Raw genomic sequence first — 22,193 nt, 5'->3', positions numbered from 1 at the left:
ATAATAATATGAATAATATGATAATGCTTATTAAAGAATAAAATAGGATACAATGGAATGCAAGAAAAAAAATTAAAATCACATGGTGGAATTGGTCTTTAACCTTGGATGAATTTAGGTATTTAATTTCTAGTAATTTTATGTAAGTTATGATGAGGTACTAACAAGAAAAGAAATTAATTTCGTGAGTAATGAAACTTTTACCACTCCTTTTCTATCAAGACAATGTTTAACTTTCTGACACTATATATTAATTTCTTTGCTTTATAAAGAAACTGGATTGGAACACAAATATTTCAGTAGCTGTTTTCATTTATATATTATGAGATGAATTTAAATAATGAGTATATTATTTTAGATATAGAATGCTTTAATAAGCTTTTTAAAAAATAAATGAGAAAAAAATAGTTTTACAGACAAAATACACTGTCATGACTTTACTGACGTGGAATGAATAACTTACTTAAAAAAGAAGAACGGAGTTTTTTCACAGATTCAGAATATAAGCTAGAAACGCCGCACATGCAAGAAGTCACAATCAGCATGCCTCAGTGAAGCAACGAAAAGCAAAAGAAGAAAAAGGAGACAAAGATACTAGAATGGTATGGTTGGGACAACAATTTCTGAAGATAACACATGACAAAATGATCACATAGACAAAAACAGAAAAAAATATTCAACTATTGCCAAAGTGACAGTAAGATCTATAATCCATCACCTTTTTCTTTTCTTCTGTCGTGAATTATGAGAGGTATTTAGTATCAGCAAAAAATGTTTTGAAAGCAACTGAGAAATGAATGTCAGAAAGAATTTTAATTCAGAGAGTCTGAGTTAGGAGATGTAGATCAGGGCTTCCCAGTGGCATTTTGCAAACAGGTTAGGTTACATCTGCCACAGATGGAGTTCTCTTGAATCCCTGGTCCCCCTGGGCAGGTCCTAGGGAGTCTGGAGCTCAGAGATCAGTCACCACCACTGGAGGCCCCATTAACATATGTCTACATGCCAGAGATCCAATGTCATTTTCTGTGTCTGCCATAAGGTTTGGGAAAAAAAAAAAGGTGAGGAGTACTAGTATAAACAGCTAACTATATATGTGTTCCATGAGGCATTAGTATTGAAACATTCAAAATAAGATTAATTATCTAGCAAACACAAAAGAATGCTATAGAGAGAATTCTTAATGGATCTGGGCTTGCACTGAATCTGTCTGAGAATGCTGTATCTCACAGAGTTCAAATTCACTTTTGCATCTACATTTTTTTTTCATGTGGGAAATTATTCCTTTGATACTCAAAACAATAAACTGCTGGTCTCACACTATTAAACAGTAAAAGGGACAGAACTATGAAATTAACTTTTGTTCTGTAATGATAAATTTTCCCATCATAGTAATTTAGCTAAAGAAGTCTGAAACTGTGGTTCCTTCCCAATGTTAAATAAAATCTTAGAATATTAAAAACAAATGCATAAACTAATAACAATAGAAAACAAAAAAGGAGGTTGATACCTTTTACTATTTTTTTTGACAGTTTATACAAACAGACACAATCAGATAAGCTATTTACCTAACGGAAGTACTTATATTCACAGAAGTAACTTGGCATTTATGGAAATCGTAAAGCTCAGGATTTCTTTCTTTTTACCTCCTGAAGGTTGTCGAGATTTACGAGGAGATCGGGGTTCTCTCCGATAAGGATCATTGGAGCCATACAATTCAATAGTGCCCAGGTTGAGGAGTACTGCTTTCTGGAGGTAGTCAACCATCGCAATGCCATTACAATTGCCAAAAACTACCCTAGGAATAGGAAAAGAACAAACATTTTAGCACAATTAAATAGTTGGAAGAAAATGTAGTCTACAGGGCTAAAAAAGCATGATGGGTCTTTAAGAAAACTCCTTTTGAAACAAAACACTATTACAGACATGCAAATATGGGTTACATATGCCTTCTGATGGAGCTGTGCAGATCTTCTGTATCAATGCGTACAAATCAACATAAAAAATCTGATATGGGAGTTGAAATTTAACCAAAGACATAAACCCCCACACTAAACAATATGACATCCATTTTTCTGACTATTTTGAATTCCTCAGGGGAAGACATTCGTTTCTACTGGGGAATAGGGCATTACACATTTGGAAAAGTTTTGGTAATTTCTACAGTCAAGGGTAAAACATAGAAAGCGTAAATCTTGGAGGCCTCCCTTTGGAGTATTCCAAATACTTTCTCAATCGTGAGTCGGGAAGTACAAACAAACTATGAATAAAAACGACTATAAATGAAGGAACTTTATTCATTTAAGATCCCGTAAGCCAGGTGTCGAAAACGAACATGCATAGAGGGGCTATGTAAGTAAGTAAAACACGCCAACTAAGGACTGTAGGGACCTGAAGAGGGAACAACTCATCTAAACAGGGGAAGCTTCACCTCAGCTCCTGCTAACTGTGGCTGACCAGGAATGAGACATGGGCTAGATAATCGAACTTTTCAATTAGAGCTCTAAATGTGGATTTTCACATTAAAAAGTCTTGGCAACTAGTTCAAATTTTGAAAATACACAAAAAAGCCTAAACAAAATATAGTTGTGAACCCAGTCAGGACTGTGAGCAACTGATTTGCAACTTCCTCTGAAACATTCTATTGCTTCTTATTTCTGGTTTGTTTCTCTTATGGCTGTGTATAGCAAAATATTAAAAAAAAAAGAAACATCTGTGCTTTCACATTGTGGGACAGCAAATAAAAGACATTAGAGAAGACTGTAGCCAGTCTTAGTTACGTGTACAAATGCAAGAAATAGGGTAGGTGGTAGTAGCTATTAGAAGAAAGAAGGAAGAGGAATGAGTTCCTAGGGCTAGAATCAAGGAAGGAGACAGTGACCTACACAAGATAAACAGCTCTGGACCAAACAGTTGGCATGTGGTTTCTCTTTTATCACAATGTTGATTAAAAAAAAAAATAATTTTATTGATTGATTGATTTTTGGTTACACTGGGTTCTTTGTTGCGGCATGGTCTTTGATCTAGTTGAGGTGAGCGGGGGTTACTGTCTAGTTACAGTGTGTGGGCTTCTCACTGCAACGGCTTCTAGGGCAGGCTCTAGGGCATGCAGGCTTCGGTAGCTGAGGTCCGTGGCTCGGCAGCCGAGGCTCCTGGGTTCTAGAGCACAGGCTCAGTAGTCGTGGTGTGTGGGTATAAATTACTCTGGGAGGCGGGATCTTCCTGGACTAGGGACTGAACCTGTGTCTCCTGCATTGGTAGGTGGACTCTATACCATTGAGGCACCAGGAAGCCTGACAGTGTTGATTCTTAAAACAAAAGTAAATACTTTATGACTCTATCCTATTATAATAAAAAGTATGTACTATGAACACCATACACTTGAAGGCATGAATTGATAAGTAAAAACACACCTGAAGTACAGATGAATACTTTACTAAGCTATTACTATGTCTTTACAGTTTTTACAAGTTAACTATGGAAGGAGAAAGAATAAATTATGCAGCTATGGTTCAACATTTACAGAATCAATTTAGAACATAGTCTTTTGGGTTGATGTTAGACTTTTATTATACCAAATATTAATATGGAAATTATTTCTTTTTTAGTTTTTTATTTTTTTAATTTTAAAATCCTTAATTCTTACATGCGTTCCCAAACATGGAAATTATTTCTCAGAGTACATCAAGGTGAGGACAGATTCACTGATCTGTGAGATATTTAACTTTAGATAAAGAAGTAGTAACAAGCACATCCAGAGTAAATTATTCAGAACAGAAAGTGAAAGTGAAAGTGAAGTCACTCAGTCGTGTCCGACTCTTTGTGACCCCATGGACTGTAGTCTACCAGGCTCCTCAGTCCATGGAATTTTCCAGGCAAGAGTACTGGAGTGGGTTGCCATTTCCTTTTCCAGGTGATCTTCCCAACCCAGGGATTGAACCCAGGTCTCCCACATTGCAGGCAGACGCTTTACCATCTGAGCCACCAGGAAGCCATTCAGAACAGAAGTATGTTCTTAAAATGTTGTATAAGCTTCAATGTCAGATCAAATTCAGTGTTTATTTGGAACATTCAGAACAGAAGTATGTTCCAAATAAACACTGAATTTGATCTGACATTGAAGCTTATACAACATTTTAAGTAATATAATAAGGATCACCCATTCTCTTTTTAAAAATATAAAATGCATGGAATACAATGAAGAGACACAGAAATACATAAATATACTTACAATCCATAGGAAGAATTAACTGCCAGACTGGTTATTTGTTGTGGTGGTTCTCCACTCACCCACACCAACTGTATAACTAATTCTGTCTGATAACCTGGAGACTGTTTAAGTGGAGAACTTTTAACTCTGGAAGAAAGGAAAACGTGTTGCCTTTTAACACATCTTCAATTATCTTATTAGCCTATGTAATTATAAAGTCATCCACCATTAACTATACAAAAATAACTTTATATATGAAAATATATAATGAAAATATATGAAAATAACTTTATATATGCAAAAATCAGAATCCTGTCTTCTAGAATCATTTAATCTAGTTGGAGATGCAACAAATCATAGGTAAGTTCCACATATAAATTGAGGAGGGAGAAGTGAAAGGGGAGAAGGAGGAAGTGGGTAGAGAGGAATGAAAGAAGACCAGGGAAGGACGGAGAGAAGAACAAAGAGAAGCTGCACTCTAGGTCTTGAGAGGAAAAAAAATCAGGTTGCAGAAAAAACCCAAGACAGAAGAGTAGACTTAAACTTTGATAAAGGTGGAGTATAAGTAGATGAAAACTGGCCTAAAACATAAGGGATTAGGGAAAATGTATAAAAAATGTGAGCAATTTATTTTTGTTTGCATAACCACTTTTACTACTAAAAAATCTATTTTGACTTTGAGTTGGTAGTATTTTTGATAGCATAGAAGTCAAGTGAAGTGAAATTCGCTCAGTTGTGTCCGACTCTTTGCGTCTCCAGGCCAGAACACTGGAGTGGGTAGACTTTCCCTTCTCCAGGAAATCCTCCCAATCCAGGGATCGAACCCAGGTCTCCTGCATTGCAGGCAAATTCTTTACCAGCTGAGCCACAAGGGAAGCCCAAGAATACTGGAGTGGGTAGCCTTTCCCTTCTCCAGCGGATCTTCCCGACCCAGCAATCAAACCGGGGTCTCCTGCATTGCAGGAGGATTCTTTATCAACTGAGCTATCAGGGAAGCCCCTTGATAGCATAGACTCTTCCCCCCAAAACTGCTGCTGCTGCTAAGTCACTTCAGTCGTGTCCGACTCTGTGTGACCCCACAGAAGACAGCCCAGCAGGCTCCCCGTCCCTGGGATTCTCCAGGCAAGAACATTGGAGGGGGTTGCCATTTCCTTACTCCAATGAATGAAAGTGAAAAGTGAAAGGGAAGTCACTCATTCGTGTACAACTCTTCACGACCCCATGGACTGTAGCCAACCAGGCTCCTCTTTCCATGGGATTGGCCAGGCAAGAGTACTGGAGTCAGTTGCCATTGCCTTCTCCACCAAAACTGCTGGATAGTGTCAAAAAATTGCCTTTGCAAAAAAATATACTAACAAGATAAAGACGTAGGAAAGCCATAAACAAAGATTAACAAGTGTATATGTTTGGTCACAGTAGAAGGTATATGTAGTAACAGTAAGAATTAAAAAAAAAAAGTCACTATAGCGAGATAGGCCAGGGCCAGACTTTGGAGGTCTGTGAGGTCTGGCTGCAAAGGTCTGATGTTGGTAGAAAGAACTCAGGGCTCTGAAGTGCTAGAGTGTGAGTCTTGGTTCTGCCACTTAACGTCTTCCTGTTTGAAAGTGGGAATATTTTACTTAATCACAGTATAAGGATACTGTGAGTGCCTATGAGAGAATTTTTTCAATGGCCAAATTATGCAAAAGGCATACTATTTCATTATTAAAGAATTAAAAGACAGCGAAGGGTTTAGGAGAAATATTTTGGGAAGATTAACTGTAGAACTTTACAAGATGACGTAGAATAAGAAGACTCATGAGGAACTTCCTGTGATTCGTGTGATGCAAAATAATAAGACAGATTTGAAACCCATGAACTAAGTCTTAAAAAGGTTCATAAACTCCATTAAGGTAGATACCTTGCATTACTTTTAATACTCCAGCAGATGAGGTATTCAATATTTATTGAATGAATAAATGAGCTGCAGACTGATTAGAGGTGGAGGAGGGGAGAAAAAGAAGACAGTGATTCTAAGTTTTGAAAAAGAAAAAGATGTCAGGATGAAGAGCCAGTCTTAGAAGATGTGGTAACTTTGACAGGATGGTAGGGGTCTTCAAGTGAACTATTTAGCAAAACAGTTATACTCACTTATATTGAGTGAGTTCCCACAAAACTTATATTGGTTAAACTTGTTATAAGCATGTTAGAGGGAGGGAAGGAGGGGTTTGTCTATAAATGTGAGACTTCTAAGGAATAAAGTTACTAAGCTAATACCTTTATTACTTGTAAACTTCAAGTGAATTTGGAAGATAAAATTTTTATAAAATATGAGCTATCTGTGTGACTACTTTTACTATTAAAAAAATCTACTTTTACTTTAAGGTGGGGACATTTTGATTGCAGACTCTCCAGTAACTGTTCTTGTAAAACATACACAAAGCCTGGGTATTCTAATGATTCTTGAGGCTTCTGCCTTGGAGTAAATGTATAAAGAAGGACAGCTGGAAGTCTATTCTATGTTTAACCTCCTGACACTAAACTCAGAGAACCCTTTGGATCATTTAGTTGGTACTTCCATGAAGAATACCACAACACCAGACCTTTTGCTGTCATATTTGCTAGACTCAGTCCAGGTAAGAAAAGGGTCACGATGTTTTCAAAGTTTCGGAGTAAATGTGAATCACCAAGAGTACTCTTAAAATGAACTGAGTTGCAGTCACAACTGCCTGTGCAAAGTCTGCAAGTTAATGTACTCAGAACTACACACTGGCTGAAGCAGAAGTTCTAATTTTCCTCCGGGAAACACCCACTGATCGGCTACAGCCATCCACCTCAAAAGACAAAAATAAACACTGAGTAGCATCTCATCTCCACCAGAGACAGCCTCTGTTGATACAAGCATAGCCTGCAGAGTCTGAGTGTGCTATTTTCTCCCTGTATGAATTAAATAAGCTTCAAGGAAGTATCCACTCTCCCTTTGGCATACTTATGTGCACCTTAGATTCTCAGGGCTGCCCTCGTGGTTCAGTTGGTAAAAAGTCTGCCTGCAATGCTGGAGACCTGGGTTCAATCCCTGGGTTGGGAAGATACTCTGGAGAAGGGAATGGCTACCCACTCCAGAGTTCTGACCTGGAGATATCCATGGACTTATATAGTCCATGGGGTCGAAAAAGAGTTGGACACGACTGAGTGACTTTCACACTTATATACTCACACTCAGATTTTCAAGAGCAGGAACAGGCATTCAGGGATAATTTCAGATAGGTATATTTGGGCACATTTTAGATATAAGTGATGAAGACACATAGAAGTCATGGAATTCTTATTTTACTTAGTATGAAACAAAAACATTCTTAGGCAAAAATAACTTTAAATAGTCAAACATGTTGAAAAAGCCTCAACTAGTAAAAAATTAGAAATCAAATCAAGAAATGATGACATGTGTTAGATTTTAAAAATACAAAATGAGGGCTGAGTGGGCATTATGTTTAATGTTTATAATGGTTATATGCAAGTTATCATTTTAATGTTTTTAATATATTAATTTGTTTACTTTTTAAAGACAAAGGGTAGAACTTATTTTTATGAAAAGCTCCATAATTTGTACAAATGTATTTTAAATTTAAAAATAATGTTTAGAGGCCTGGCAGTTTCAAAACAATTTGTCTGATTCGACTAATACCCTGAAAAAAGCACATTTAAAATACTTGAAAACAAAATCAAACAGTTACTTTTAAAAAGTTTCTTCAAAAGACAATTATGTACAGAGAGGGATGGAATGTGAGGCTGGGGTTAGAGGATGTAAGCTATTACATACAGAATGAATAAACAACAAGGTCCTACTGTATAGCACAGGCAACGATGTTCAATATACTATGATAAAGAATATTGGAAAAGAATATTTAAAAAAGAATATATATATAACTGAATCATTTTGCTGTAGAGCAGAAATATAACATTGTAAAAATCAACTATCCTTCAATGGGGAAAAGAAAAAAAAAACCAAACTAAGTACAAAAATAATTTGTACAAAAAACAAACAAAATCTAAGTATTAGTTATTTTCACATCAATTTAGCTATATCTTGACTTTTAAAATTGGTTTTTGAGATTGTGGACTAAAACGATGTGCAGTTAACATTAACTGCATTTACCTGAAAACTATTAAAATGGTAAAAAATAATAATATATATATATAATTCAGATTGCCTGTGATTTAGAAGTCACTAGTGAATATGTGGATTTTAGACAAAAATCTTGAACTTGTTACCAAAACAAACCTCAAAGACAAACTACTTTGTATGCTTATAAAAATTAAACAAAAAACAGAAATATACATGAAAATTAGAAGAAGTGACATTAATGTAAATTTTACAAATTTAAGTTTAAAGTACTACAGAGTAAGTAACAAAAGGGAAAGGTAGAATTCTTTTATTGCCAAGTTTCATTCTATCTAAACATATGCCAGATGGCAGCAGAAAGGAAGTATACACATGGGATAGAAAGGAAAGGGGAGGAGGTAGGGAGGGCAGGGAGAGAGTGAGGGGAAGGGGGAGAGAAAGAGGGAAGAAACCTAAGACCTTTCTAAGAAAGTAGCTGCTTAACCTCAATGCTTATATTCTAAGGTCAGGTCAGTTTTCATCCTCGGCACTGCTGGCATCCTGAGCTGGCTAAATCTGTTGTGTGGCACTGTCCTGTGCACCGCAGGATGTTCTGCATCAACCCTGGTCTCTATGTCCGGGCTTCCCTGGTAGCTCAGCTGGTCAAGAATCCACCTGCAATGCAGGAGATCCTGGTTCGATTCTTGGGTTGGGAAGATCCCCTGGAGAAGGGAAAGGCTACCCACTCTAGTATTTTGGCCTGGAGAATTCCATGGACTGTACAGGCCATGGGGTTGCTAAGAGTCGGACATGACTGAGCGCCTTTCACTTTTCACACTAGATGTCAGTAGCGCTCCTTCCTGTTGTGACAAATATTGTCTCCAGACATTGCCAAGAGTTCTGAGGAGCAAAATCTTCCCTGTTTGAGAACCACTGGCATAGAACACAATCTCAAATTTACGTAAGCATATAAAGAAGATTTAAAAAGCTGTACTTTTCTATAGTTCTATATCATGAGTGATTGTGATGTTAAAAAATCTGCTTTATCTCTGGTTGAATGCATTTTTGATTATGCAGACATTCTCCTCAGCAACTATTAAACCATTCAATAATGGTTCTAGTAGACCTAAAGTCAAACAGTATAAAGCCTGGTTCTTTTAACAAATGGAACTGTCTTTCTGACTACCCTCCCTATCTTGAATCTACTACAGTCTGCCTTTTGCCCCCAACTTTTGTATTTAATCTCTGACATTTTCCACACACTTTCAGTCATGATCCTAACTGACTTCTCTTTATACCCTAGTTGACTTCTCTATAAATATAATACTTTTAATCATAGTCTTCATGAAATCATTCAGTGATTTTAACTCTGTTTTCTTTCTATGCCATTTTTAAGGCTCATATGCTTTAAAAGTGACCAACCTAGATAGCGTATTAAAAAGCAGAGACATTACTTTGCCAACAAAGATCTGTCTAGTCAAAGCTATGGTTTTTCCAGTAGTCTTGTATGGGTGTGAGAGTTGGACTATAAAGAAAGCTGAACACCGAAGAATTGATGTTTTTGAACTGTGGTGTTGGAGAAGACTCTTGAGAGTCCCTTGGACTGCAAGGAGATCCAACCAGTCAATTCTAAAGGAAATCAGTCCTGAATATGCACTGGAAGGACTGATGCAGAAGCTGAAGCTTCAATACTTTGCCACTTGATGTGAAGAACTGACTCATTGGAAAAGACCCTGATGCTGGGAAAGATTGAAGGTGGGAGAAGGGGACGATAGAAGATGAGATGGTTGGATGTTATCACCAACTCAATGGACACGACTTTGAGTAAGCTCCAGGAGTTGGTGATGGACAGGAAAGTCTGGCATGCTACAGTCCATGCGGTTGCAGAGTTGGACATGACTGAGTGACTGATCTGAACTGATGCTTTAAAAATTTTAACCACTCAATAATATAAAAGTAAAAATAAATTTTGTCCAATTTACTCCTATAGAAAAGCAAAATGCATTAAATATGGATTTCACCAATAAATGCATTTACATAACAATGCTGTGATATTAAAGAAGATTCAGAAAAAGAAAATGATTACCAAACAACTGTATCTCTAAAGGCTGAAAAAACAGAATTTTCAGAGTGCCAGAAAGCAGTCAACGTGTACATTTGATCCACACATAAACCCAGACTGAAAAATGATGATGGATTGAGAAGAATGAGCTAGATACAGAGGAAAAATCCATGCTGGTCTATCAGTAGGTTTAGAGATTAAGTCGTATTACTTTAAGGATAAAATCATGGAATGCAATCATATTCCTCTTTGTGCCACAAAAAAGTGAGCTGGATTAACCACAGTGAAATGCAGAAAGAGAAGTGGTTATGTCATTTTACTCTGTCACAGGAAAACATTACTTAACTTTACTAATGCTTATAATTTACCTAAATTAAAAGGTAAGTTCAAACCATCTGTATTTCTCTTTAACTTACTTCAAACAAGGGACATTGTCCCGAAGCCCATCAGATGAACTGCTACTGGTAGAAGGATGAGACTGAGGAGGGATGGGCTGTGGATTGGCACTCCCAACCGGCGTTGGCAAAGGTGGTGCCTGCTCACCCTCTGGGGTTTCCACATCACTTATCTCATACAACAATCGAACTTCAAGCATCTGTTGTAAAATAAGACAGTTTACCCTCTCCTAACAATTACTGTTCACTTTGTTAGTTTATACATACACACATGTACACTACAGCGGAAAGAACATTTTTAAAGGAAAAATTTAGTGAGGTTACTAAAGGTAAAGATTTCACAAAGAAAAAAATGTTTCTGACTCAGCTTTTTAAAAATGATTGTGTGTTGTGTGCAAGTACATTCACATATATACATTATGGTTTTAGGGTTTATAGCACTCCTGTTAATACTAAATTAGATTAGGCTCATATTAGCTTTCCTTAAATGAAACAGAATGCATTTAAAGATTTAAATAAATGTTCAGTAAAAAGATATAAGTAAAAGTATGCCTTTTCTTCACAAAAGATAAATGCACTGTAAATACTGAGGTATTTTAAAAATGACTACAGATAGTCTTCTAAGTGATTTGAAAACTTAAATGTCAGACATTTGACACTGAAAATAATTAAGAGACTACTACCGGAATGACTTCTGTAATCACTTCTTGTTTGCTGAATCTATAAATGATGACATGAGCTGAAACTCCAGCTATGCACAGCATTCTACTTTCGGGACACCAGGAGATGATCTGAATGGCGTATGGATCCTCATCTACAATGTCTGTGTTTGGCTTCTCATCTTTATTTCTTGACTTTTCAAATACTTTAGATGTCTTTAGTTTATATAATACTTGTAGAGTTACTAAAAAAAAAAAAAAGGGATAAAATATCTTAGTACAAAAAGAATAAAAGGGAATATTTAATCAGTCATACCACATCAGAAAAACAGCCTGTTTTCTGAATCATATGTTTATTCCTATGTCTATATTTCTCTCATTCTTTTATATAATGTATTCATTATACTTCATTGACCAAAGAAGGTACACTCATTGTATTCATTAAAAAAAAAAAATCACCATCACGATGAATTTAGATTATCTGAAAAAAATGAGTAACAAAAAGACTTTATAAAAAAGAAAAGCATAAATATAAATAATAAAGCACATACTTTGCTTTACAGAATTATTTTCTCTCTGAAAGGTACCACTATTATCTAACACACTTCATGATGAAACATAATATACCCTGAGTTAACTAGATTCTAATTTTATAATTAGTAGTGTTTGTACATTACTCATTCAAAGCATTCTTTCCTTTTTGCTAATGTAACCACTGTATACAATTCACATAGCATAAACTTTCATGATATAAGTTTAGAATCAGACACTAAAATTATTGAACAGATTTATGTTGATTTGAAACATAGTCTCACTTCTCTTATCTCTGAGTTAGGAAGAGAAGGTTTGAAAAAATACTGAAGAAAGGATTTGAGTATTTCTGCTGAGACTTATTCTTGATTTACTAATTAACATCCTCCAAATATCTTCATCTATTATAAATTCTACTCAAATACTTGATAAATCAAGCATTAACTTTACAGCCTCTAAATTTCAAATTAAATTTTAGCTATGCAATTATTACAAAACAAATTACATAAAAGCAATAATTGCATAGCATGTAACAAATAATATTCAGAATACTTACTCGCAGAAGCATCCCAGAACTTAATCGACCCATCAGCATGCCTGTGAAAAGCAAATGAATTAAGAATGTGTTGAAGAAAAAATTTACACTATTTTTCTCTTTGAAGTTAAATATATTATTACTTGAACACAGTTACCAAAATGAGGAAAATGGTAAAATTTAGGATAAATTTATAGGTTCTATACAATAACTTATTACTTATGATGTTACTGTATAAAGAAAAGCACTACCTGCCCAACTAATTAATATTTATGTAGTCCTAATCATATTTAGTTATTAATGATTTTTTTAAGGAGAAAAGAGACTTTTACTTACCCTGTAATAATTATTTCTGAGTAGCTTTGAGCACCCAAGCCCCAATTACCTCCATTAATGGGCCATTCCTATAAGAAAAGATTATTGTATAAAGCCATTTCCAAGCATAGCATGTATCTTCATAATATATTTATGACAGCAGTAAACAACACATTTCATTTCCAAAAATGATTAATTTCTCTAGAAAAGGTATCATTATCAACCACGTCAAGGTGAGAGTATAAAATACTGAAAGGTAAAGTAATGAGTAAAATTAATGCTCATTACCTTTTTGCTGTAGCCTTGACGCTTCTGTCTGGCTCCAACAGAATAAAGTGCAGGAATAAGGTCCACAGGACAATCAGCGAAATATTCGCAACATGTAACAGGGGATTCATGTATACTCAAAGGGTAGGGATTTTCAAATATAGGATATCTTTAAGAAGAGGAAAAGAAAAAATATTTGTTAGTGAATGATTACCTATGATTAATGAAACAATGAAAAACATATTTAAACTTATTTAATAATAGGTTATTCTAGGGCTATCATTTAGAGATAATGTTTTTAAATTCCTTTGTTCAACATGGTCTTGTTATTTTCAAGAGGAAAAAAAAATCATTATTGCAGCTAGCACGCACTGAGTTGACATGAACTTTGGAATGCCTTAAAGTAAGGTAAATAATACCGTTCATTGACACTTTAGGGTTTTCTTATCTCAGTACTATTTGCATTTTAATCAGACAGCTTATTATGTCCTGTGCACCGTGGATGTTTAGCAGCACCACTGTCCTCTACCACTAGATGCCAGCAGCACCCCTCCCCTCAACCATAGATGTCCACACAGACATTGTCAAACATCTCTTGAGGGGCAAAATTGTCCCCAGTCCGGAAATACTGAATGGGTAAACTTATTTAAAACCATATTTAATGATTATCTCTCAGGAAATACAACTAATATAACACAATGTTCTTCCATTCAAAAAATTTATAAGTAAACATGCTATCATCTAATCTAGAACAAGCAGAATATTGGAAATACCACAAAAAGTTGCACAGGGTCTATGGTGAGAATTTAGAGGTCAGTTATGCCATATCTGGTGAAGAGAGAGTAGGAAAAGCTTGAAGAGGAAAAGAACGCTGCTTTGAAATAGGACAAACTTGAAGAGGAAAAGAAAGCTGCCTTTGAAAGTTATGTGGATTTTTGGTGTCAGTGACACAAGTGGGATGTTTCACCTGCTGGGAGCTACATAACAAAAGACGGGGGGCGGGGGGTGATGCTTGTTTAACATGCTGTCCAGTCTTCCTAGAGAACAGGTGCCAGGTTGGAAATGTACGCTGAATAGAGTAGCAGGCTGAGAAACTGTTTTTACATAAAAAAACAGAGATCCAAAGAGATTTAAAGAAAAGAGTAACAAGATTGGTGAAGTGAAGTGAAGTGAAAGTTGCTCAGTCATGTACGTCTGACTCTTAAAGTCTATGGAATTCTCCAGGCCAGAATACTGGAGTGGGTAGTCTTTCCCTTCTCCAGGGGATAATCCCAACCCAGGGACCAAACCTGGGGTGGATTCTTTACCAGCTAAGGCACAGGCAAAGCCCAAGAATACTGGAGTGGGTAGCCTACTCCTTTCTCCAGCAGATCTTCCAAACCCAGGAATCGAACCAGGGAACAGGGATAGGCTACCCATTCTAGTATTCTTGGGCTTCCCCTTGTGGTTCAGCTGGTAAAGAATCCACCCTGGGTTCGACCCCTGGGTTGAGAAGATCCCCTGGAGAAGGGTTAGGCTACCCACTCCCCAGTATTCCAGCCTGGAGAATTCCATGGACCATATAGTATAAGTCCATGGGGTCGCAAAGAATTGGACACGATTGAGCGACTTTCATTTTCACTTTCAGGGTATTCAAGTATCATAAAAAATTTCAGAAATTCAACAAATTTTGACTTAAACTTGGATTTCTATGTGAGTACCATAACGGAGAAATTTGGCAGGTAATGAGAAACATATATCTGTGGTCCCAAAAGGGGGTCCAGGTTATGAATATGAATGCAGCATTTTCAAAGAAATGAAATAGTCAATCCTAAAGAGACTCTTTCTTCACCACATACTAAAGTAACTGTTGACCAAATTTTATTTCTTACCCATTTTGTGCAAGGTCTATTAGTACTAAATCCTTTTCTAGTAGAACCACCACAGCGTATGGTTCTTGAAAATCTGGAACAAGAAAACAAGGCATGAACAATAGTTACAGATATGCAAGAGGGCTGCAGATTAGATAATAAAACATGTTGGTGTGGTTTTTATTTTATTTTGTTCCATTCACTCAAGTATTTAACATTCTGATATTGTACTTCATATAATGTAACGGCAGTATGTGTTAAATGAGATAAATCTATATAATACCCCATAAATAATTGTTTTGTAAAGATGAGTTAGACAAAGTTCAGTACCTTCCATTGTACTGCAAAGTCCAAGACAGTACATGAATAACATATCTCAAATTTAAATCTGAATACCCTTAAGAACAACTCTCGTAACTGGATCTCATAGAAATCCACTAGATTACCACTATAATATTATAACTCTTTCTTGGGTATTTTCTATGTGCATATCAACTATAAAATGTATTACATATTTATATCTCAATTAGCTTTAAATAAAAGTAAAAAAGATCCAGCTAAATTTCTCCTTAAATAATAACATGTCAATGATAGTGATTAATTTCATGTGTTAGCTTATCTCTGCTATGGTGCCCATTTGTTTGGTTAAACACCAGTGCAGATGTTGCTATGAAAGCATTTTTTAGATGTGATTAACATTTAAGTTAGTAGACTCTAAGTAAGGTAGAAAATTGTAGATAATTTGGGTGGGTCTCATTCAATCAGTTGAAGGCCTGAAGAACAAAGACAGGAGGTGTTCTGAAAAAAGCAATTTGCCTCAAGATGGCAACTTGGAAATCTGCCTGAGTTTCCTGCCTTAAAAATTCAGGTTCAAGACTGCAAATCAAACTCTTTTTTGAATTTTTAAATTGGTAGTACATTTTCACGATTCCTTTAAAATAAATTCATATTTCTGCTCTCATTCACCTTCTAAAATCTCCTACTGGTTCTGTTATTCTGGAAAACTATAACTGACACCCTAGATTTTTAGAGGATTTTTAAGTTGCTCTTAATGTGGACAGTTTTGTCTATCCTTCAGAGGCACTTACTACCAAAATTTAGAATGAAACAGACACAGTTTATTAAATAAAATTTCTCAAATAAAATTTATAAAGTTATGAAGGCAGCATTCCTTCCCCAGAAGAAATCAGCACAACGGGATAAGTCAACTGCTTAGAAAACCAGGAGGTCTTGCTCTGAGTAATAGACACATAGAGACTGAATTTTAAAGGTACAACACTTACCATTTGGGTATGGTGTCTCACACAGCGTCAGAAAGTCAACAATTGAGTAGTCCATCTCTAGCACTGCGGTACTCTTCCCATGCATCACTGTTAAGCAAGGTCTCCTTCCTACAGTATCATATGACAAGCCTCCTGATAAAATAATAAAAGGTTCCCTGGAAATAAAACACACAGTTAGGATTATAAACAACACAGTGGAGTCTATCTTCTTGCTGTATCATAAATTCTTTTTTAGTGAAATAATAAAATCTTAAATTTTAACATTTTTAGGCACCATCTAATTGATTATTTACATGTAGATTTTTAAATTGCAGTAGGCAAAAATGAGGTGAATTCTTAAAAATTATTCTATAGTGCATATGAACACTGACCACATTCTACTTTCATATCTCCTTTTGGTCCCTATATTTTTCTTTCCTTTATCTTCTTTATAGAATTCTCAAAAAATTATCTCTGGGTTTCTCCTATTAAGTCTCTTAAATGTACTGTCATTATTTTCAATCCTAATAAACAGACCCTCTCAACAGACATTCTAAGAGGAAATGTGAATATCCTAAGGCACCCATTGTATGCAATGAATTAACTTCTCAAAGATGCATCAAGAATGTACTAGCCATAAATTACCCCTGAGAAAACTGAAAAAACGGTCACTCAAATCATTTTCTGTAGTGCTTAATTCTCTTCTGGAAGCTTGGCTGGTATCCTCAGAAATACAACTCCCATACACATCTATCAACTGCCCTTTTTGACACTTCTGCTGCTGCTGCTGCTAAGTCGCTTCAGTCGTGTCCGACTCTGTGCGACTCCATAGATGGCAGCCCACCAGGCTCCCCCACTCCTGGGATTTTCCAGGCAAGAATACTGGAGTGGGTTGCCATTTCCATCTGTGCATGAAAGTGAAAAGTCAAAGTGAAGTTGCTCAGTTGTGTCCGACTCTTCGCGACCCCATGGACTGCAGCCTACCAGGCTTCTCCGTCCATGGGATTTTCCAGGCAAGAGTACTGGAGTGGGGTGCCATTGACACTTCTAATAAGCCCTGTAACTTTGTCTCCTTATTTGTCATTAACAAATGTAATGATTTACTTTTAAAAGCTACATATTTAAATATGAAAAAAGAAAAATACCTAAATATCCTTTCATATGCTTTGATCTATGTATATTTCTTGACTTCCCTGCACATGTTTTTCATCCATCTTTTGTTGGATTAGTATCTTTTCTAACTGTTTTCTAAGAGTTCTTTGCATTCTAAGGAAATCAGCTCTTGATCTGCCACACGTATCGTCCCATTTGTTGGTGGGGAGTTGTTTATGGTGCATCACACAGATGATTTAAAATGTTCCTATATAATCTTCTTAAATCTCTTCATTTATAATTTTTGAGGTAGTTTCATAGTGCTTCCTCGAGGTCCAGTGTATCTATCCCCCTCCTCTCAGACCTAATATAAGTAGTATGTGATAATATGCAATGTTAAACATAGCTAGTTCTGGAACAACACTGCCTCTGTTTAAATCTCAGCTCTGGCTCTACTTTCCCCATGACATTGCATACGGTGCTTAATCTCTCCTTGCCAAGTTTCTGCGTCTATATAACATGGAGCTAGAGTGGTAAGTATTTCAGTTCAGTCACTCAGTCGTGTCTGACTCTTTGCAATTCTATGGACTGCAGCACGCCAGGCCTCCTTGTCCGTAACCAACTCCCAAAGCTTGCTCAAACTCATATCCATCGAGTTGGTGATGCCATCCAACCATCTCATCCTCTGTCATTCACTTCTCCTCCTGCCTTTAATCTTTCCCAGCATCAGGGTCTTTTCCAATGAGTCAGTTCTTTGCATGAGGTGGCCGAAGTATTGGAGCTTCAGCATCTGTCCTTCCAATGAATATTCAGGACTGATTTCCTTTAGCATTGAATGGTTGGATCTCCTTGCAGCCCAAGGACTCTCAAAAGTTGTCTCCAGCACCACAGTTCAAAAGCATCAATTCTTCGGCGCTCAGCTTTCTTTATGGTCCAATTCTCACGTCCATATATGATGACTGGAAAAACCATAGCCTTGACTAGATGGACCTTTGTTGGCAAAGTAATGTCTCTGCTTTTTAATATGCTGTCCATGTTGGTCATAGCTTTTCTTCGAAGGAACAAGTGTATTTATCCTCAGACAATTACTGAATTAATTAATATATGCAAAGCACTGGGTTCAGTGTCTGGTGTAAAGAATTACCCATTATTATTATTATTATTATTGTTATCTTCAAATCATCATTCACAGAACTAATTATTTTGCTTATTGTTTTCCTCATGAAAACATGACCTCCATGAGGGCAAGGGTATTTACCTGTTTTGTTCATGCTATATGCAAAACAGTGTGTTGTTGGTAAATAAGTACATTAACAAAAATGTATGTTACGTTAACTATTGTCTAGCTTACTAACATTTAGATTTTTCAGTACTAAACTGTTTCGGGTAATCGACCTATACCCGTACTTTCACTATTCTCAGTTCTTGACTTACTGTGATTATTGACTGTAGTCAGGAAAGTATATTTAATTTTCTTCCACTTTTCATTACATACAGTGAATAAACAATATAACTAACTCTTGTATTCTGAAATACAACATACAACTGAATATAAAATACTGAAAAGGGTGAAGAGTTGAACAACTTACATTTTTACAGAATGAGAGGCATGGGCCACGTATTTGATACGTAATAATTCAAAAAAAGTCTGACAAGTTTGTTTTTATATATATAAAACACATTATTAATACAAGAACTATGAACAGGAACATGCTAAGGTACATTACAGAATAAAATTCCCATGGAGATACCAAGTAGGTACTGACAGGTAGGTAATCAGTTTATTAGACAAACTCTTAACATGGTTTAAACAACATCATGGCATTTTGTTAAGTTTGTCCTATATATATATATATATGTTTGCTCAGTGGCCTTGTAAATGCCTATACTTCTTTTGTAAATTTAGGAGAAAAAACAACAACAACAACAAATTATGGATAAAAATAAATGAATAAGAAATAGTTTGAAAGGAATATCAAGGTAATATTATTTTTCATAATAATAAAAGTTTCCATAATTCAGCAATAAATGCATGTGTATGCATATTTTTTCTTATCTTATGGGATGTTTTTAAAAAAATCACCTCAGTTTGCCAGAAAGGAATCACTTGACTTACAAACTTAATGTCCCAAATTTTGAGGCATAAATATTTTGCCAGAAGAAACCAGTCTTAAATACAATGGTAAAATTGAGTTAAATATTTTAACTTTTGACATGTAAAACTATAAAAATTCAAAAGTTTTGTTGACACTTGGAATTATATTCAAAGTTCTAGGAATCTAGATTATTTCTAGATAACATGTGAATTGTGAATGTGGGTAATCTTTTTAAAAATAAATTATCCTTTTTGATGTCATAATAAGGTCTAGAAGTAATATAAGTTTTATCCAAGAGTCTGCCTTTTGAAGGCTTCTAGGTTAGGAAGGTATTAGTTTGAACTTTTTACAATTTTGATTGTTATTTTTAAGAGGCTAGACACTTTAGCAAAGTAAAAATGTTTCCTGACTCTGATTAAGCTCCCAAGGTTGGCCTTGACAATAGATTTGGCTGAAGTTGTGTTTCCAGGTTAAGCATTCTTCATTTTCTCTACTCAAGAAGTCATTTGTATAACCAATTTGTTTAACCCAGGTCCCATAATATTGCCCATTCATTTGAGCACCTGTACTCTGGATCAGCCTGGGATTTCTTTGGAAGGAATGATGTTAAAGCAGAAACTCCAGTACTTTGGCTACCTCATGTGAAGAGTTGACTCATTGGAAAAGACTCTGATGCTGGGAGGGATTGGGGGAAGGAGGAGAAGGGGACGACAGAGGATGAGATGGCTGGATGGCATCACTGACTTGATGGACGTGAATCTGAGTGAACTCCGGGAGTTGGTGATGGTCAGGGAGGCCTGGCATGCTGCAATTCATGGGTCGCAAAGAGTCGGACACGACTGAGCGACTGAACTGAACTGAACTCCTGAGAATAAAATGGTGCTTTCATGCTTGTTCTAGACAGACAGTTAACACACTGTGACAAGTATGAATAAAACAAGGTAGAGTGCTGAATGTGAGGGAGGGACTAGAGGGGCTTCTGTAAAATAGAGCAGTCAGGAAAGGCCCCTAAAGTAATGACAGGTGAACTGGAATCAGATTGAAGAGGAGCCAGCCAATCAAAGACCTCAGGGTTGGAAGAGAAGGATATACAGTTTAGACTGCAGGAATAACCACCACAAAGACCTCAAGTCTAGAATGAGCTTGGGCTACCTGAGGAACGAAAAGGCCACTATGGTTGCAACACACTGAGTAAAGCAACACGTGGTAGATGACATGACTCTAAATCTTGCAAACACATCCTGTTTACATCATAATGACCTCAAGAACCTAACCGTTCTCTATTTCATCTTCTTAATCAACATGAGTTCTGGCCCTAATAACTTCCAACTTACATTCTTACAATAGCGTTTGGTTGTTCACTGCCTAAGATATACTTGTCCCTCATTTTGTGTTGGGCTAATATCTATTTCTCCTTTAAAACTCAGTCTAATCCATACTTTTTCCTGACCCATCCTTCCTGAGTTGGATGCCCTTCCTGTGTTCCTAAGCACCCTCCATATACCTCTTCTCAGCATTTCCACACCGAATTTTCATTATCTACTTTCCATTTGTATTGTGAGCTCCTTCAGGACACAGAATGGTATTTAATCTCTGTACTCATAGGCGCTAGGCAAGGTATCCCCAAATGTTTTTGTTACATACATTGTAAACATCACTAAACCTACTGCTCAGCTGGTCAATGGTGCTAGACTTACTGACTCCTGTAGAAGCCCCACATCTTAGTCAGATTGGAGAAGGAAATGGTAACCTACTCCAGTAATCTTGCCTGGGAAATTCCATGGACAGAGGAGCCTGGGGGGTTATAGTCCATGAGGTCCTAAAGAGTCGGACACAACTTAGCAACTAAACAAAAACAACAACATTGAGAAACGCTGTCTAAAGCAGCTTGAAATACAACTGTTGTGCTATTCTGATACTCCTTCTGCATAATTAGCACTCTTACCTATATTAGTCACTACTCCTATATATTTTTAAGATTGGAATTTAAGTTCTAAATACGTAATCTCATATGCCATTGATTTATACTACTAATCTTATCAAATTCCCTGAGTTTTTCCAAATGAAGATATGCCATTCTATTTCAGAGGTGTGTGCTGTGCTGTGCTTAGTCGCTCAGTCGTGTCTGATATTTGTGACCCCATGGGCCCGCCAGGATCCTCAGTCCATGGGATTTTCCAGGCAAGAATACTGGACTGGTGTAACACTTTGCATTTGGTGAGCAGAATTGTACCTGAGCTCTTGAAAGCTACCCAGGTAACAAATACCTTATCCTTACCACTCTAATCTCAGAGCTTAACATGAAGTCCAAACACACACTTATTACTGACTGAATTAATAAAGAATTATTAATTTTTATAAGGCCCTATATTTTTCACATTCTTAGTTCACCTTTCAAATGTAAATTTGTATTATGTAATTTGAATAGTCTAAGGGAAATTTGTGCAATTATGACCTCTTATTTGGTGGCAAATTAGAGTCACCTGCACACATGGTTAGAGTGGAAAACAAATTGTGAAGCACACGCAATAAGTAGTAGTGAATTCCTTCTGCAAAGTTTTTGAGCCAAGAAATCAAAATGGAATAAGCAAAAGCAAAGGTTTCAAAAATGTGAATATTTAATGTAAGGGCCAGGAAGCAGAAAAGAAAATAAAATTGAAAATACAGGGAAATGGGACTTCCTTGGCAGTCCAGGGGCTTCCAATGAAGAAGATGTGGGTTTGATTCCTAGTGGGTGAACTAAGATTCTGGTATGTGGTTGGCATGGGCAAAAAATAATACAAAATAAAAATAAAAGAAGAAAACATTGGAGGATGAATTTCTAATCATATAATGTTACAG

At 36.3% G+C, this 22,193-nt stretch overlaps 1 protein-coding gene across 5 annotated transcripts in view; it reads right to left on the bottom strand.

Annotated features, from left to right (window-relative positions):
• STXBP5 (syntaxin binding protein 5) overlaps positions 1–22,193 on the bottom strand; it is a 168,727-nt gene that overhangs the window by 49,756 nt on the left and 96,778 nt on the right. For all 5 annotated transcript variants that reach the window (XM_004011402.6, XM_042253773.2, XM_004011401.6 and 2 more), the window contains exons 10-18: positions 16,186–16,340; positions 14,924–14,996; positions 13,074–13,221; positions 12,807–12,874; positions 12,492–12,532; positions 11,429–11,649; positions 10,767–10,945; positions 4,229–4,354; positions 1,644–1,795 (exon numbers count right to left, since the gene is read on the bottom strand). In XM_004011402.6, coding sequence (XP_004011451.3) covers positions 1,644–1,795; positions 4,229–4,354; positions 10,767–10,945; positions 11,429–11,649; positions 12,492–12,532; positions 12,807–12,874; positions 13,074–13,221; positions 14,924–14,996; positions 16,186–16,340 — 1,163 coding nt within the window. The remainder of the gene's footprint in view (positions 1–1,643; positions 1,796–4,228; positions 4,355–10,766; positions 10,946–11,428; positions 11,650–12,491; positions 12,533–12,806; positions 12,875–13,073; positions 13,222–14,923; positions 14,997–16,185; positions 16,341–22,193) is intronic.

The sequence above is a fragment of the Ovis aries genome, chromosome 8 (genome assembly GCF_016772045.2).
Source record: "Ovis aries strain OAR_USU_Benz2616 breed Rambouillet chromosome 8, ARS-UI_Ramb_v3.0, whole genome shotgun sequence".
NCBI classification, from domain to species: Eukaryota; Metazoa; Chordata; class Mammalia; order Artiodactyla; family Bovidae; genus Ovis; species Ovis aries.
The sequence above is the reverse complement of the archived record's forward strand: the minus strand, read 5'-3'. Positions and strand labels throughout refer to the sequence as shown.